General features: G+C 39.8%; 1 protein-coding gene across 6 annotated transcripts in view; it reads left to right on the top strand.

The window, feature by feature from the left end:
- The window catches only part of LOC103180254 (RALY RNA binding protein like), a 198928-nt gene that overhangs the window by 146417 nt on the left and 35002 nt on the right, over positions 1–17509 (top strand). For 4 of the 6 annotated variants that reach the window (XM_042332293.1, XM_042332292.1, XM_042332294.1 and 1 more), the window contains exons 4-6: positions 1511–1674; positions 8032–8145; positions 12631–12684. In XM_042332293.1, the coding sequence (XP_042188227.1) occupies positions 1511–1674; positions 8032–8145; positions 12631–12684 (332 nt within the window). The remainder of the gene's footprint in view (positions 1–1510; positions 1675–8031; positions 8146–12630; positions 12685–17509) is intronic. The other 2 variants (XM_007896016.2, XM_007896006.2) reach the window with 1 other exon arrangement.

The following is a 17509-nucleotide window of genomic DNA, read 5'->3' as shown; positions in this document are numbered from 1 at the left end:
GGAGGGTGTGAATTTAGATAGAATTACATTAAATGTTACAGCACGGAAACATGCCATTTGGCCTAACTAGTCCGTGCCAGTGTTCATACTTCACAAGAGCCTCCAGCCTCTTAATCCCCTCTCCCATACCATACTTCCCCAACCATCCTCCTTCTAGCCACCATGCCCCACACACCTCACGCTCCACTCCGCATACTTCAATACCCCCTTCTTTCCTCCTTTCCTCCTGCCATCATCACCTCCTGTTCTTCCTGGATCATCCCACAGCCTCACTCTGCTCCAACATGGGCATCCTCCCTTCACTTCACTATGTGAAAAATCCTGTGGTTGAATGTTATCCAACTCTCTTTATCCAAATAATATTCATATTATATAATTTTTTTTACCAGTTTATGAAAGATGATTTATAAGCTGCATCTGGAGATTGTGTGGAGATCTTGAGATTTGAGCCCATATGATTTCATCTGCGCAGAATAATCAAACCCACTTCAACAACACAATGATTTAGATTTATATATCGCTCCTCAAGCAGGATAGTGTCCCAGAGTGCTTGACAGTGGGGGAGCACAATTCCAAAGGAAGGTGGAAGGTGATCACAAGCAGTCAAAGAGGAGAGTCTTCAGGCACAACCTAAAGACGGGGAAGGAGGGGGCAAGGTAGAAGGATTGACGGAGAGATTCCAGGGTTTCAGAGTGTAGTGGCTGAAAGTGCGGCTACTGATGGTGGAACAGAGGGAACATTTTACCTTTACAGCATGAAACTGGTCCTTCAATAAATCCAGGGTCCTGGCCCTTTCCACTCTTTCTGATAACCTGTTCCATTAATGTGCAAACGTACGTCAAATGATGAAACACTCACAACACTTGGTGGTACCTGTAGTACTACTACTACGGAGGAGAAGTAGTGAGTGGGTGGGAGGAGAAGGGTCAGTCTAGAGATCAATAGTGGAGGTGTGAAGGAAGGTGAATCTGCTGAGGTTTTGCTTGTTAACCTCAGTAGCCAGTGTGTACATTTACAACAACAACAACAACAATATTGCATTTATAGAGCGCCTTTCACGTCGGGAGGACGTCCCAAGGAGCTGTACAGTTGGGTCGGGACCCGAGCATGGGGGAACTGGTCAGGGTGAGGGGAGGGAGTGAGGAGGGGGTAGAGAGCCGAGAGGGGAGCTGAAGGCACGGTTGAAGAGAAAGGTCTTGAGACCGGCCTTGAAGGAGGAAAGGGAGGAAACAAAGCGAAGGCACTGGGGGATGGAGTTTCAGAATTTACCCTTGGAGATTAAATGAATGAAATGGAGTCAGTGATGGGGTAACATTTTCATGGTCTGCAATCCTAGCACTTGACGTTGTCCCTGGTCTATGAGAGAGCTAAGCCAGGGCTGGTTCTGGGATTTCTTTAATTTTCTTCCTTCCTAATCCAGGGTTTTATCCCACGTTTGCTGTTTTAGATATCTGAGAAAAACAGGGATCATGTTTCAAGCTTTAAACATCAATGGTTTCTTGTCTTTCAGGATGTTTGATTACCATGGCCGGGTGCCACCTCCTCCTCGTGCAGTTATACCCATAAAGCGACCCCGAGTCACGATACCGGTCACCCGCAGGGGAAAGGGCGGCTTCCCCATGAAAGGAGGTCCGCGCTCGACCATCACAGGAACAGCTACAGCAGGACCAAAATGTAAGTCACTGAGAGAAATGACTGTGTTTTGGTAATATGTTATAATCGTGACTGATGGGTGTACAGTCAGTGGGCAATGCAGAACATACTGAAACTTCCTCATAAAGTGCACTACACCCTGTCTTACTCCTTCGTTCCTCATCAAGCTTATAATTGAGACAAAAGCATATGATCTGCTGAAACAGAAATGTAAGCCCAGGCAGTTTAACTTATTAATATTGAGGTGAGCTGCCTCCCACATCTATCCAGATGCTTTTTGCCTCTGTCTTGGATAAGGACATATAAATGATTCCACACCTTTCCACACTAAGTGCTTGGAGCATCGAGTGGTAAAGCTAGGGTAAGGTTTTTGATTTCATACAAGACGGAGAACACCAACGAAAAGAACAAAATGGAGTTCACCTGTTAGGTTACAAGAGGTTAAAGCAGTCAGTTACTGCTTTTGGGATTGAAATAATGGTCATGCAGTTTTAATTCATCACAGTAGCTGAATTACAACTGGAAAGTATTTTTCTTTCTTTTATTGATTGTCTCCTTCACCTCTGCCTCTCTCACTCCCCAACGCACAAACACATGGAGTCCTGTAGCTCAGTGGTTAGAGCACTCGCTTTGCAAGCGAGAAACCTGAGTTCAATTCCAGGCAGAGGGCGAAACCTTGGGCAAGTTTCCTTACTCCACACAGAGCCTAATAATAATCCCTCCAAAACCAAAACAATAATAAATTGGTCATTTTCAATCTACAACTGTTTGTGGGACATTGCTGTGCGCAATTGGCTGCCGCGTTCGCCCACAAATATACAGTCAATTCACTTTACAGTGTGGTCTGTGAAGCGCTTTGGGACGTCCTCCCGACGTGAAAAGCGCTATATCAAATGCAAGGATTATTATTATTATTATTATTACATACACACATACACAAGCAGTGCACAATACTGTACCAACCAGACATGAGAGAGAGATTCAAAGAGAGAGACAGAGAGAGAGGGACAAGCTCTCAATCCACTGCCTGTGGTGCGAACTGTCTGGTTCATGCTAATTTGGAAATTTTCATTGACATTTAAGCATCCTCCCTGTGCAACACACGTTAGTCAAAAATAAACCATTACCATTGTTGACAAGACACAAATGTTCCTAAAAGATTTAATTTACAAAAGAAAATGGTAAACATCCTCTGTGGCCTCGAGCAACTCTAATCAGCACACATAGTATCTTAAAGATAAACCTTAATTGAAATGCATGAATCTCCCCAAGAACCATTTCCATAGAATTTTAATAAGGGAAATGTTTTTATGTAGAGCAGATTGGAATCAGACTGGAGCTCTCTGTTGCTGTGGATTGAAAATTAACAGTTTCTCAATACTTAGCTTGGTTTCTTACAAGTGAATATGAATGGAATACAAGTTTCCAAGATTGACAACAAGCCTATATATATAATATATATTCATGCTTGAATCACAGTCAGAATAAATTTCCAGTCTCGATTTTAAAGGGCGATCCACTGTATTAGCATAAAGCACACCTCAGACCTTTTTGGCCGGATCTTTGCAACAACACACCATGTGATTATATTGGGACATAAATGGTGCACATCTGTTCCATTAAACGATCCCAGCAATAAAAGCTTTTTTTCCCATTTGCTAATCAATGGTGGACTATTTACTATTCTTCTATTCTATGCTATTCTTTACAGTTTCTTAGTAACAGCCAAGTGATATTTGCTCTGTTTGAGAATTTTAACCAATTTATCTTTGTGGCCTTATAAAGATATCCTAACCTAAAATGTAATCAAGCCCCACATCTGCATTTGGAACGCATATAGTCTATGTTGACGTTCCAATGCAGTGCTGGGAGTGCTGTCCTTTGAATGAGACATTAAACCGAGGTCCCATCTACTTGTTCAGATGGATGTTAAAGATCTCATGGCACTATTTGAAAAGAGAAGGGAGTTTCTCCCATTGTCCTGGACAACAGTCTCTAGAAAAAATTGATTATTCACTACATGGGACATTGCTGTGCACAAATTGACTGCTGTGTTTGCCTACAAATACACAGTCACTACACTTTACAGTAAAATGCTGTGAAGCGCTTTAGACATCTTGATGACGTGATAAGGCACTATATCACCTGCAAGGATTATTTTTAAGTATAATTTGATGAGGTATTAATAATGTCATATTATTTATGATTTGAAGTTGGAATTCCAGAATTTGCTAACCTTACCTAATAGCGCAGAATAGGACTTTGCCAACAACAAAGAACTTGCTAAATGGAACGCCCAGTGCACAAAAACTTCTCAATCATTCATTGACTTGGTGTAACGTAAACCATGAATTGGTTTACGTTACACTGTGTTATTGCTCCAATAGCAGTACAATGATCTTTAATGATAACAGAATTCAATGAACATCTTGACCAATCCTTCATAATCTCAGTCTTGCAGATTTTCAGTGACAAGAAATCAGATTTTATTATTTATTACTTGAGCCGTTTTGAAATTTTTGGACGGATTTTTTATGTTATTAAAACGCAGGCAAGTCAAAAACGTTTTGATTGTTTTATTATTTGAAGGATACTTGATGACAAGCTGACAATCTACAATTTATTCCAAAAGCCAAGGAGCCAAGACAGTTCATAAGCACCAGTGAGTTGTGGAAACCCCTAACTCACATGCCCAATACATTTTACCTCAAGCAACTTATCACTAGGTGCTTTATTTGAATAAATGTAATGCAAAATATGATAATAAATAATAAGCCTTACATTTCATAAAGCACCTTTTACATCAGGAGCACATCCCAAAGCACTTCACAGTATATACCATAAAGTACCGTAACTGTATTTTTAGGCAAACACAGCAGCCAATTTGCACACATGAAGTAAGTGATTAAGGGGGATTGTTGGCCATGATATGTACGAGAAAATGTCATTTTATTTAATAGCCAGTTATATTATAAATATTGAAAAGGCACTTATAGAAATTGACACTGGCATAGAGACAAATCATTTAAAAGTATAATTTGTACAAGATTAACTGACACAAATCTGGGAATGGGTAGCCCCAGTCGCACACATCTAAATGAATTATACAAGTTCCATAACAATTTTTATTTATTCTGCAGATTTAAATGTCGAATGAACAGTGTAAAATGAGTAACAAAATACTGATCCTTATCTTACCAATAGAGGTGACATTAGTTCTCCAATTGTAAACAAATAATAAACATCCTGTTAGAAACACACAAGTATCCTGCTATAAAGATACACCCATCGCTGCTTTTAGTGCTTGGTAAATAGCATTGACTCATGTTGTCGAAAGCTTTCTGTCCATAAATTGATAAGCTGCTACGATGGCTCAGCAGATTTTTTCGTCAATTAACCGGGCCATAAGATTAACAAGTCCCCAAATGTGATCCTCAATCTGGGTCCGTAACTCTGTCTGTCCAGCGCCTGGGATGTCCTCCCGACGTGAAAGGCGCTACACAAATGTAATTTTGTTGTTGTTGTTGGCGTGGTAGTTGATCTCACTCAAATAAAGGCAGTACAATTGGCTTCAGTGCAATGGTTTAGACAAAGGAATATAAGACAAGTGATGATTGTTGATTCCTCTCCAACAACAACAACAACTTGCAGTGGTATAGCACCCTCGCAGACTAGTGCTTCAGAGCCGGAGGTCTCTCATAAGGACAATGTCTGGTTTATCTGCTTTACTGCCCTCAGTGGACACTCACCCTTAGGTCTCGTCAATGAATAATGGCCACTTGGGCTGGGTGCGTGGGGGCACTGGGAAAACCTTATGCTTCACACGAAGATGAAAAAGGAGCAAATGTTTCTTCCTATCCTTAGAGCACTCGCTTTGCAAGTGACAGACCTGAGTTCAATTCCAGGCAGGGCGAAACCTTGGGCAAGTTTCCTTACTCCACACGCCTAATAATAATCCCTCCAAAACCAAAAACAATAATAAATTGATCATTTTCAATCTACGACTGTTTGTGGGACATTGCTATGCGCAATTGGCTGCCGCGTTCGCCCACAAATATACAGTCAATTCACTTTACAGTGTGTTATGTGAAGCGCTTTGGGACGTCCTCCCGATGTGAAAAGCGCTAAATCAAATGCAAGGATTATTATTATTATTATTATTATTATGATCACTGAGAAAAGGTTGTGCTGAGGTGGGAATGGTTCAGCAATAACTTTATAGTATGAGCTCACATTTTATCATTAAGACAAAATAAATGTTCTAGAACAAAATTAGTGCCAGGCATAATTGTTGGTGCTATGCCATCAATCTATTATTGATGCATAATTGATTATTATTGATGAAACCGACCACCTGCTCCCTCAACACCATCCCTACCCTTCTCCTTACCTCCCAGCTCCACCTCCTTGCCCCCCCTACTCACAGACATCATAAAATTCTCCCTGTCCACTGGCACTGATCCCACCCCGTCAAAAACAGCCTCCTGACATGAAAGACGCTATACAAATACAATTTTGTTGTTGTTATCGATCATTCCTCTATTGACAAACTGGCACATCTTCTTATAATATAGGTTATCGGATGATAATGTTCATTTAATTTTCCTATCTTAATTGAGTAATAATAATCCTAATAATAATTAAATAATAATAATCTTAATCATATTAATTAATGAAATAATAATAACTAATGATAATATAATATTAATAAATTTTAAAGTGTTCATTGTTATTCAGTGCAGCTATACAATTGCACCAGCCCATCAAGCAAGTTAGCCCATCAAACAAGTTTGATCTTCTGTTGTAAGGTCACACACAAACACAACACATTGCTAAACACAGTTAGAGCAATGTAGGCATCACACATGTGAGACATCTATCTAAAAGTATCAAAGGAGGAACCATTTCAATGGATGTTATTGCTTTAGGGTAAGAATTAATGATGTCATTTGAATTTTGCAATTCAAATTGCACAAACAGCTTATTTTGTGGTAGGAAATGCACTTGACATCTGACAATTAGACTTACTGACATCCCGAGTTGTGGTTAATGTTCCTTGCATTGAGCTTTTGCCACTAACTGTGTTTATAAATAGCCTTACAATCCCTCGAGTTGTAACGGAAGAATAAATATTCAGAGGTCGTTATTTTGAATAAATCTGGAAAATTAAGTCCCTTTTTTTCTCCTTCAATAGTTAGGTCAATTAAGTTGTGTGAAATATTTTTATAGCGTGCATTTAAATTTGCGTGTACTGTTTGCTGGGGCAATTAGCTGTTCAGCTCTTCACTTTACTGCACAAAATGTTTGTTTTCTAAAAAAATTATAGTGCGGTAATATTAAATGGTCAGTGGCTCACATTCAGCCAGCTGTAATTTCCCAATTAACATCGAAAATGGTTTAGGCCTAAGGAAGACTGCCTAATGGGAGAGTGTAAATAAGTCCAGTTGGTTTTGGTCTTTATAGATGTTAAATGTAAAAATGTGATTAGAAGTTGATGTGCTACTTAGTGTGTGCTGTGCAACAAATTGGTGTGTGGCCCTGGGCAGCATCTCTTCCCACTGGTGCAGTTCATTTCCCATTGTCTTAATGAGCAATTACATGGAGCAAACATTGTCAGTGCACTTAATATGCGTAGACTGCTTGCTGGGACTTTCGACCTGTTGAAAATGATAAGAAATAAAATATATTTAAATATAAATGACTTTAATACCCCACATCCAGATTTCAATGCATCTGACTCTTTTGCTCTGGTCAAGGTCACAAATGACATCCTGACCATGTGTGACCAGAGCTCCCTCTGCCTCCTCGTCCTCCTCGATCTCTCCGCCGCCTTTGATACTGTGGACCACTCAATCCTCCCTCTACCCCACCCCTCCCTCAAGCTCGGGTCCTGACCCCTGACTGGCCAGCGCCTTGGGATGTCCTCCCAATGTGAAAGGCGCTCTCTAAATGTGATTTTGTTGTTGTTTTGAAAATGAAGTGGTAACAAATCCTTGCGTATTGCACTTGTTCCCCAATTTTCTAAAGAAACTTACCTGCTGTAAACCCATGGTAGTCAAACACAGCAGGTGATTTCCAAATGAGCTGTTTCTCATAATTGCCAATAATATTTACATCTGATACATTTAATCATGTTTTTGTCATCTCAAGTACTCCTTTGCATTTCCATAGAAGAAGCAAGGAGCTGGTGTGAGATTCACATATAGATTTGGATCAGGAAGGGTAGATATGAAATGCAAATTACAAGAGGACCCATTGGTGATAAGATTTTTTTCGAATTGTTTTGCCAAATGAGAAAACGGATACTGGTTTTATTTGAACTGGAGACAAAATTGACTGCATTTTCAACGTTCTCTATCTCTCTCCCTCTCTCCCCAGTGAAATCAGATGAGCTGCAGACAATCAAGAAGGAACTGACCCAAATCAAAAACAAAATTGACTTCTTGCTGGGAAGACTGGAGAAAATCGAGAAACAACAAAAGGCAGAAGCCGGTGGGTAGAAATAAGCGCGAGTTACAGACAAGCCAGCCTGGGATAAATTAAGCCAGTGAAGTGCCATCAGTCACAGTGACAGGTCATGAAGGATACAGTGGCTTTCATTATATAACAAGCTCTTAAAATTTCATTGTAACGTAATAGCTATTTTAAATCAAACTGTGCCGGCAGCAGAAGCTGTAAGCAGACAGAGCTGTCAGTTTTAATGTCAGCATGATTTGGATTTTCACCATGGTGGTGAAGATAAAGGTGAGCCCCAAATTGCAAGATTAAGGAGATGCTAGGGAAATTTGGAACATTAGGGTTTTGGTCTCTGTTACAAGAACGTTGGTGCATGTGGGCAAAGGGACTAAATAGCATGACACCTTGTATAGCCATCTCCAATTGGGCAGGAGGCAGCCACAGTTAGAAAAATAGGGGCGATGATTTATTGAATTGAGGTGGAATTATTCCTCCATATACCTGTGGCAATCCAGTTTGATAGGGTGGAAGCGAATGCCAATGGAGCCTTATGCCACCCAGTGGGATCAGCTCTTTAGATTCAACTTTCAAAATATTCTTACATTTTCAACCTCTGAACCTGCTAAATCTCATGCCTGTACAGCAAGTATGAGAGAGGAACTCTTTAATGGGAAGAGTAGGAAGAGAAGCTGCAGGTGCATGTCATGAAATAAAGAACCAGTGCCCGTGTCCATTCTCTGAGAACAAAAATAGCGCTTAAATAACTTTGCAACTGGCCAATTCGATAACAACTTTTAAGAGAGAAGTAGATAATTATTTGGGGAGGACAGGTTTGCAGGCCTATGGGGAGAGAGTGGAGGAGTGGGATTGATTTGGATAGTTCTTTTAAAAGAGCCGACACAGACACGATGGGCCAAATGGCCTCCTCATAATTCTATGATTCTACATCAAGTATTTGGGAGAACATACAAATAAACCAGAATAAAATCACATTGAGTAATTTCAACATTTAATTTTGTTTTCATTCCCGCCTTGTGAATAAGAGAATTCAATTGCACTAGTCTGGGAGAAGTTTCGGGACATCCTCCCAGTGTGAAAGGCGCTATACAAATGTAATCTTGTTGTTGTTATTGTTTCCATTCTCAAAGAGAGCTTTAGACTAAGTTTTCAGTGTTGACCAGTGATGAATCTGTTATCAACCATTTCAGCATCAGTAGGTGCATTCATTCTGTGATAGATGACTTCCTGGGGACAGAGTGAATGCACTGAAGTATATATCTTTCTGATGGGTATATCGTGTATCTGAACATCTCTCACTATCGAGATTTCAGAGAACCTATGTCATTCCATAAGTAATCTGGACCATTTCTCATCACCACCAGAACAGATCAGACTGTTTGCAATAGTGATTATATCTATAAAGAGCCCCTGACTTGGTTTGTGTCATTTATCATTGTCTTCATGGAACAAGAGAATCTTAACTTGTCCGAAACCAAGGTCAGCCCTCCAGTTTTTTGAACCATGGCGGTGAAAATTCCAGCGTTCATAACTTGCAATGCAATTATTCGCCCAGATTCTATGATATTGGCTATTTCCTACCTCCTCTTTTTATAAATAGTGTCTTGATTGATTCATGTGTGCTTTAATCCTAGGTAGTTATTGCAGTGCAAATAGTCCTAGAGGCAACTCATGGATACACAATTGGTCTAATATGGACTCAGCAGATCATCCTTTAATCGTTTGCTTATCTAACTAGTTACCAGCTTTTGGGTCACTCGTACAGTATGGAGTCAAGCCCACCTTGGCCAGCAATCCATATTATAAAAAGGCCAAATATCGTAGCAGCACTGCATTATAAATAATAAATAATTTATTCTAATATTTGATATAGCACCTTTCATCTCAGGAAGATGTCTCAAAGTGCTTCACAGGAAGTACTGTAAATTGTAGTAACTGTGTATTTTGCCAGGGAATTTGCTCACAGCCATGCTCCACAAATAGCCGTGGAATGAGTGATGAATTTTATCTGGGGGATTGTTGGTCAGGACCCTAGGAGAAACTCTTCTCTTTTTGAATAGTGCTCCATCTGCCCATGTGCAAAACAAACTTTAGAACTTTATTTTTCTATCGTTGTTACCAAAATAAGGTCGTCCGGCCACCATTAATGCTGCAAACACTTGTCAAATTCTCCCTTATTCTGTTCTGGTGTTGCTCTTTCCCACATCCTCCTTTTCATACACACTGACTTGATTGATCGTTATGTTCTTTATCTTTAATCATTTTGTGAATACGGAGGCAAAGCGAAAAGTGTGGGTGCAGAAAAAAGTAACCGCCAGTGCTTCTATTTGGCTTTTTAGTCCTTACTAAAGGATGGCAAGTACAAACATGGAATTTCATAACATATATTTACACATGTGCAACGTATCTGCAATTACACACTGTGTCTGCCAGTATACAATAAGTCTGCCATTACACAACGTGTCTGCCATTACACTGTATATCTGCTGTTCCACAACGTGCCTGCCATTACACAGCATGTTGGCAAGAGACTGCATTCCTGACTTCAAGCTGAAATAATGAAGTGGTGATACATAGTGCCCTTCATGTAGAATAATGGCTTGTAATGCTTTACAGTGGCGGGGTGGACATCGACTGAGACACGGTCAAAGATGTAGGTTTTAAGACAGGACTTAAAGACAGATTGAGGGGAGTAATGAGACGGACATGTCTAGGAAAGGAGATCCAGAGATTAGGGCACAGTTCAGCCACCAATTGTGAAGTGGAAAGGGTGGGGGATATGTTGCAATTCCAAGTTAGGTAATAGGAGGGAGCGATCAACATCAGGCATTCCACTTAGAAACTATAATATCATCAAACATTCCGTGCATACGTAGAACAAAATCCCAGAGATTTGCAAAGTGTGCTCTGTCACCTGAGGCCCAGTATAAACCCAGTATTGGACTCAAAGTTAAAGGATGAGACAGAAAACCGTTCAACACTTTGCGATCTGTCAAGTTACCAAAACTGCTCCCACTGGACCCACAAAGCATGCATCAAACATGAAGTATAACAGTCCCAAAAGCCTTCCTCGACAATAAAAACACATCTGGAATCACTTTATCCTCTTCGCAGCATGTGACAGAGAATGAACAGTGGAGCTGAAAAAGGTTCTAACCTCTGAATGCCATGAGACGTGAGAGCAGTATCATAATAAAAACATCCCATATGGCCATTCGAACCATGTCTGCTGGGATTGCAATGGAATCAGTTTGCCCTAGGAGTTTACTTTTAACATAAGGATGCATTCAAACTTTATTCCAACTCTTCAAAGTCAGCTAGCACAGCTGCTTAAAGTCCTCTACCCTACATGTGAAACCAGCCTACTACAGCAGAAACCTCTGAAGCTTGCCATGGGATCTTTAATATTCACCTGAGCAGGCAGACAGGACCTTGGTTTAAAGTCTCATCTGAAAGACAGTACCTCTGACAATCCAGCATTGCATTGCAGTGTCAGCCTAAACTTGTGAGTTCAAAATCCCGACGTTAGGCTTGAATCAGAGTACTGAGCCAGTCTGACACTTCAAGAAATAACTCCAAGATAGCCCTACTGAAAATATCCCAATTGCAGAATCTTTTGTTTAAAAATGGTTATTTGTATTGTATAAATATTGCACAGAGGCAATCTGCTCACACATGCTGGACTTAAAAGTATCAGTCTGAGATGATTCCTATAATTTTCTTCCATTTGCCAGTCTCTCCTGATGATGCTGACTTATGAGAGTTTCATGGCTTGTGATCGCTCTCAGCAGTGGTATCCTTCCATATTTAGAGTTATTGCTTGAAGAGTCAGACTTAAAGTCATGGGTTGCAATCACTCTCCCTTTCTTTTGATTAAATAGCCATCTTCACTGTGAGCCTAAGCAGTCAGCATTATGGGAGAGGATCACTGCTCAGCCCAATCCAACGCTCATCATTCAGCTGTTCCAAGGAGGGGTGTCAAGGGATAGGGACCAGACAAATATGGCACTGAGAGTTCATTTTAAGAGTTTTCCACTATTACATGCCAATCTTACTTTCAGACACCACTTGAGGCAAAGGACGTCCTGCACTTACATGGATGCCTTTACGCATCATCATGATACTTGTTCAAAGAAATTAGGTTACTCACATGTAAATAATAATTAGATTTTTTTGTAACATAGGAAAGAAAACAGTGAGTGATGTAATGCAATTACTATTAAAACAAATGACAAACACGACAGGGAAACATAATAGCTGAGGAAATGAAACGCTTAAACAGTTCACGGACCAATATGTATGGGGAGAAGCATACAGAACACAAGAGTAAGTAAATCGGTATAAAAAATAAATTAGAAGTCTTTTAGTAAATGTAATGAAAATAAGGTCCATAAGTAAGAAATCAAATTCAACCCTCTACGTAATACTAAAAGCAGTACAATTAAATGTGAGTTATCCACACACCAATTATGCATATGTCTGTTTATCCACATTGGCCTCCAGGACACAGGACTGTAAGACGTGGCAAAAACAATCTGGTGGTGCGCATGTGTGAAGGTAAGCCTAAATGTGGGTACATATATGATATGTATATGATATGATGGGTGTACATGGGTACAGTGTAATGTTATAGAATAAGGTATACAGAGAAAGTCATGGAGAGAGATTTGGAGAGACTCAGAGAGTGAGAGATAATAATAATCCTTGCATTTGATATAGAGCCTTATCACGTCTTGGAGACGTCTCAAAGCTCTTCACAGAATATACTGTAAAGTGAATTGACTGCATATTTGTGGGTGAAATGCAGCAGCCAATTTCACGCCGCAGTGTCCCACAAACAGCTGTGGATTGAGTGACCAATTTTAATTATTATTTAAATGTTTCAAGGAATTATTAGAGAGAGATAGAGAGTAACATACTTTAGTAATTATAGTAATTGCAGTACGTCACTCACTGTTTTTCTTCCTATATTACAAAGAGACAAAGGCAGAGTAAGAGAGCAAGAAAGCATTGGCAAACAAAGGCAGAGCAGAGGCAGAGTGAGTAACAGAAAAAAATAACTGGTAAAGCTACAATAGTTACATTACAATCTCTCATTGAATAATTTGTTTTAGTTAAGTCTGTGGCCAATTTATATTTTGTGTGATACCCCATTATCCACACTATTTGCTTATCCGTAATGGGGCTGCTGGTCCCAATTAATGCTATGATAGCCTATGATAGTGGGGTTGAATTTTCAGTATATAATAACCAGGTTTTTTAATTAAAAAATCCAAGTTGTGCAATTGGGGATTCATTCCAATAACAGGAAGTATGTAACAACGACCCATGAGAACTCTGCTGTGACTTCATTTACTTCTAGAGAGGATCAATGGGAATTTTATTTGTAAATTCCATTAAGAAATACCGCAACTTGCACCACATTTTCACAGTACATAATGATGACATAAGCCAAGTAAATTAGGAAAGTAGCTGGAGGTTAAATATTATATATTTAAGAAGATATGGTGCATAACTTGGGCAACGCATTTTGGTTCTGTTTGATAAGACAACACATCAAGGAGAATAATCAGAAAAATAGTTTTAAAATGTAGCATGTAGTGGTTTGTATAATTGGAGAGGCAATTTACTAAAATTGGATTGAATGTTACACACAGTGTTTTATATCTCTCCCACACACATCCTCTTGGAGTTAAGATTCACAGTAACAATATAATTCCTTCTCAATGTTTGTGCCCATGATAAATGCAGTCAAGATTTTAGATTGAATATCTATGGGTTGCTTGCCCTGGAGACTCTAAAGTGCTATGAGATACTCAGGCTCTACCTTGGAGAATTAAGCCAGTATCATAGTATCATTGAATTATACAGCGCAGAAGGAGGCCATTCGGCCCAACGTGTCTCTTTTAAAAGAGCAGTAGATTAATACCTGTTGCTTGCAGCCCCAGTAGGTGATGTAACACGATCTTTAACCTATGTCTGTGGAACAGTAGTTCTGTTTTGTGCTTTTGTGTTCCTTTTAGATGTGTTTTCAGGACTCATGATATTAAATGCAAAAGGCACACAAATCTTTTAATGCAATGGAATATATAATAGGTACAGTATAAACAGTCGGTATGATGAAACAAGGTGAAAATGCAAAATTATTTATGTTATATTTCGTTTGGATTATCATTGCAAAGGTACTCTCCTAAAGTAAAGCTTAACAGGTAATTTTTGGAACATAAATATATATATTAGTATTAATGATTGGATAACATTTGAATCTGCAAAATGCAGACAAAACAAACATTTTCTGTTTTCTTTCATTGAAAGAGAGTTCAATACCAGCAGCAAGAGAATGCAAATCTCCCCAATGGTATATACAATACTGCTTGGCAAACACTTGCAATCTTCCCATCACTTCAACGGTTATATTAACTGTCCAGTGAGAAACTAAAGTCATATATTTTTTGCAATGTAATTAATTTGATGAAAGATCTTGAATGCCCCAGTCTGTTAGTCTCCCCTGGGCAGCAAATAAACCATACACAACAGAATCCCTTGGAGTCAGAATCCAACTGAAGATTTTTCTCAAATCTGCCTGGCACATAGTGCCTGGCTTTACCATCAGGGCAATGAGCCTTGAGCTCTTTGTTGTGCTTGAACCATAATAGAATTGGAAAGAAGTAAGGACACTGCCTGTCACATTCAGTCAGTTTGGCAGTGTCTCACTCCTGTTTCCCCCAATGTTTTTGCATTATAAATAACATTAATTCATATTCTTTCTCCTTTATTCTTAATAACCTAACACCATGGAATTGAATAGACGTAATTGCATGAGAACTGGTGACATTTTTAGTTTTCAGTCCAAACTTGAAATGGACAAAGATATGCAGGTCAAATTGTCAAGTTAATGCACTTCAAATAAGGAATTTAAACAACAATATCTGTAAGGTATGTTTTGTTACTGCTGCTCTTTCCCCCAGCCAAACACACGTACACAGACCACACACATAAAGATACCGAACCCAAAAGAATTGGGTGGAATCCACACAATGGAAAGCAGCTTTCTCACAGCTTGAATAGATTAGCCTCTGAAAAGAATGGGGAAATCAAATCTTGTTTCAAACGTGGATAGCATCAGATAACCACAAATGAATGAATAGAAAGAGATTCTACAAATGCATCATCTGTGGTGGTTGTGCATAATATGTCTTGAAAAAGTAATTCTTACCAGAGAAGAAGAGACAGTAATAACAATTTAAAACATCTTGCGTTTCATATAGGCACCTATAATGTTGAAATATCTCCAAGCACTTCACAAGACATTGCTGTCAAGTGTAGTAACTATTTTCATAGTTGAACCCAGCAGCCAATTTTGGTACTGCAAAGTTGCACAAACAGCCATAAAGTGACTAACCAATTGATCTGGAGGTTTGTTGGTTGCAACATAGAGAGGAACTTCTTTCTGTTCTTGAATAGTGTCATGGGATCTATAACATCATGAACACAGACAGTTTAATAAATCATCTGAAGAACAGCCAACACTGCAGTGTAGTGTCAGCTTAACTGAGTTCAATGTGAGGCTTGAACCCACAACCTTCTGACCCAGAACTAAGAGTCCTTGCCAACCAACAGTAAGTCAGGAACAAGGTTAGATATACGATCAGTAAAATTCATAAGTCTCCTCTATTCCAAAGGTGAATTCAGAGGTGTGTCCATACAAGAGTGGTTGATTCCACAGGATGACACCAGAAAAAATTGCACATGATATTTGGGATCTGAGCAACGATGTTGCATTAGTGCCAGAACTCTATCACCAACATAACGGATATTAATCATGAAGAAAGGAACAGTTTTCGAATTTGGATATCGTAATGTGAGCATGAAGCTACCTATGTTCATTTCATGTTCATATCCCTAATGTCAGATGTAGCGTGTGTGGTTGGGTGTGGAGTGAAGCTCCATGTGCTCTAAATTTATACCTTAGGTATTACAATGGCCACAGAGATCTTACACTAATCTGAACATTGCTGTGTTGTACACCAGTTCTGATGATGATCTGCCTGAGTCAGAATGGTTAATGTGATGACAAATACTGAACTCTTTTGGCTGTGAACTTACAATCACTAGGAACAGGGTTGGCATTGCACAGATTCGGATTTACATCAGATTTTGTAAAATCAGATATAAAAGGATAAATTAGGAGAATGTAATTCTACGAATTTCAGCCCACCAGTCCCGCATGGATTCAATCCCTGATCCTGGAATTGAAAATACAGTGTTCTAATGCACCCAATTACCGATATTGATGGTAATTCGGGACACTTGGCTGAAGCCACGAGATTTCTCATAGTCTTAGCCTCAAGACCATAGGATATTCAAATTCTCTGGCACCTCCTTGACTCTCTGACCTCCTCACTCCCCCTGGCACCTCCGCTCGACTTGCACCGGCTTCCTGCTTGTCCCCCACACCCTCCTCTCCTTATGTAAGCTTATGTATGCCGAGCAAGACTACTTTGGTGATCCTCTTGGGGAAAGGCAAGTGGGGTCTCCTTGGAGCTGGACTGACTCCAAGGTGATATAGTTTGGCAACAAATGTCGGAATCGAGCTCACATTTGGTCGCGGTCTCAGAGGTCCAGTTCCTGAGCCAGGCAGGTCCACATTACTTTAAGGGCTACTGATGACAGGACAGCCAGCCTGGCTCATCCGCAGGACTTAGAAGGGCTGAATTTACCTGTTCATGAAATAATTGGGTCAGGGACTCTTCTCATTCAGCTCCCGTTATCCCTGCAAGCCAAAGCCCTTAATGAGTAGAGTGGTCCTAACTGGACAAGCAGAGGAAAAGCTTGGCGGATAGTGCTCTCAATGGGAAGCTATGCAATTTCAGCTGGTTAGACTCCAGCAGCACCACAAAGTACATTCTGGGGTTCCCACACTTGGCCTTTGCCAACCTGCAGGTAATATTTTCTGGAATTAGGTAAGTAGGATGTGTCCCTCCAGGGAGAGTATGTGCATTCCATTCCAATAAATATCTCTAGAATTTCCATGCATAGATGGCATGTATAGAACTCTCAGTTTGAGAGTCTTAAGCATGGTGATGGGTTTTCTCATATGTCAGACACCTGCCCGACCAAAATAATTGCAAGACTACTTTAGGCGAAATGAGTATAGAGACATCTGCTCCTCCACTGACTTGATAGATCTATAAGATCTGCAGTTCATGACCTCATATTGCAGTTACAGTGGTGGGGCAGAGACATTTGTGGCTCTATCAGTGGGCTGATTACAAAACAAACCGTATTCATACTTCTATTCCGGGAAGGTAATATCATGACCCAGAACATATTCTGAAAGACCTTTTCAAATCGAAAAAGAATTGAATTCTTTAGAATAAAT

This window comes from Callorhinchus milii, unplaced genomic scaffold (assembly GCF_018977255.1).
Source record: "Callorhinchus milii isolate IMCB2004 unplaced genomic scaffold, IMCB_Cmil_1.0 Scaffold2, whole genome shotgun sequence".
NCBI classification, from domain to species: domain Eukaryota; kingdom Metazoa; phylum Chordata; class Chondrichthyes; order Chimaeriformes; family Callorhinchidae; genus Callorhinchus; species Callorhinchus milii.
The sequence above is the reverse complement of the archived record's forward strand: the minus strand, read 5'-3'. Positions and strand labels throughout refer to the sequence as shown.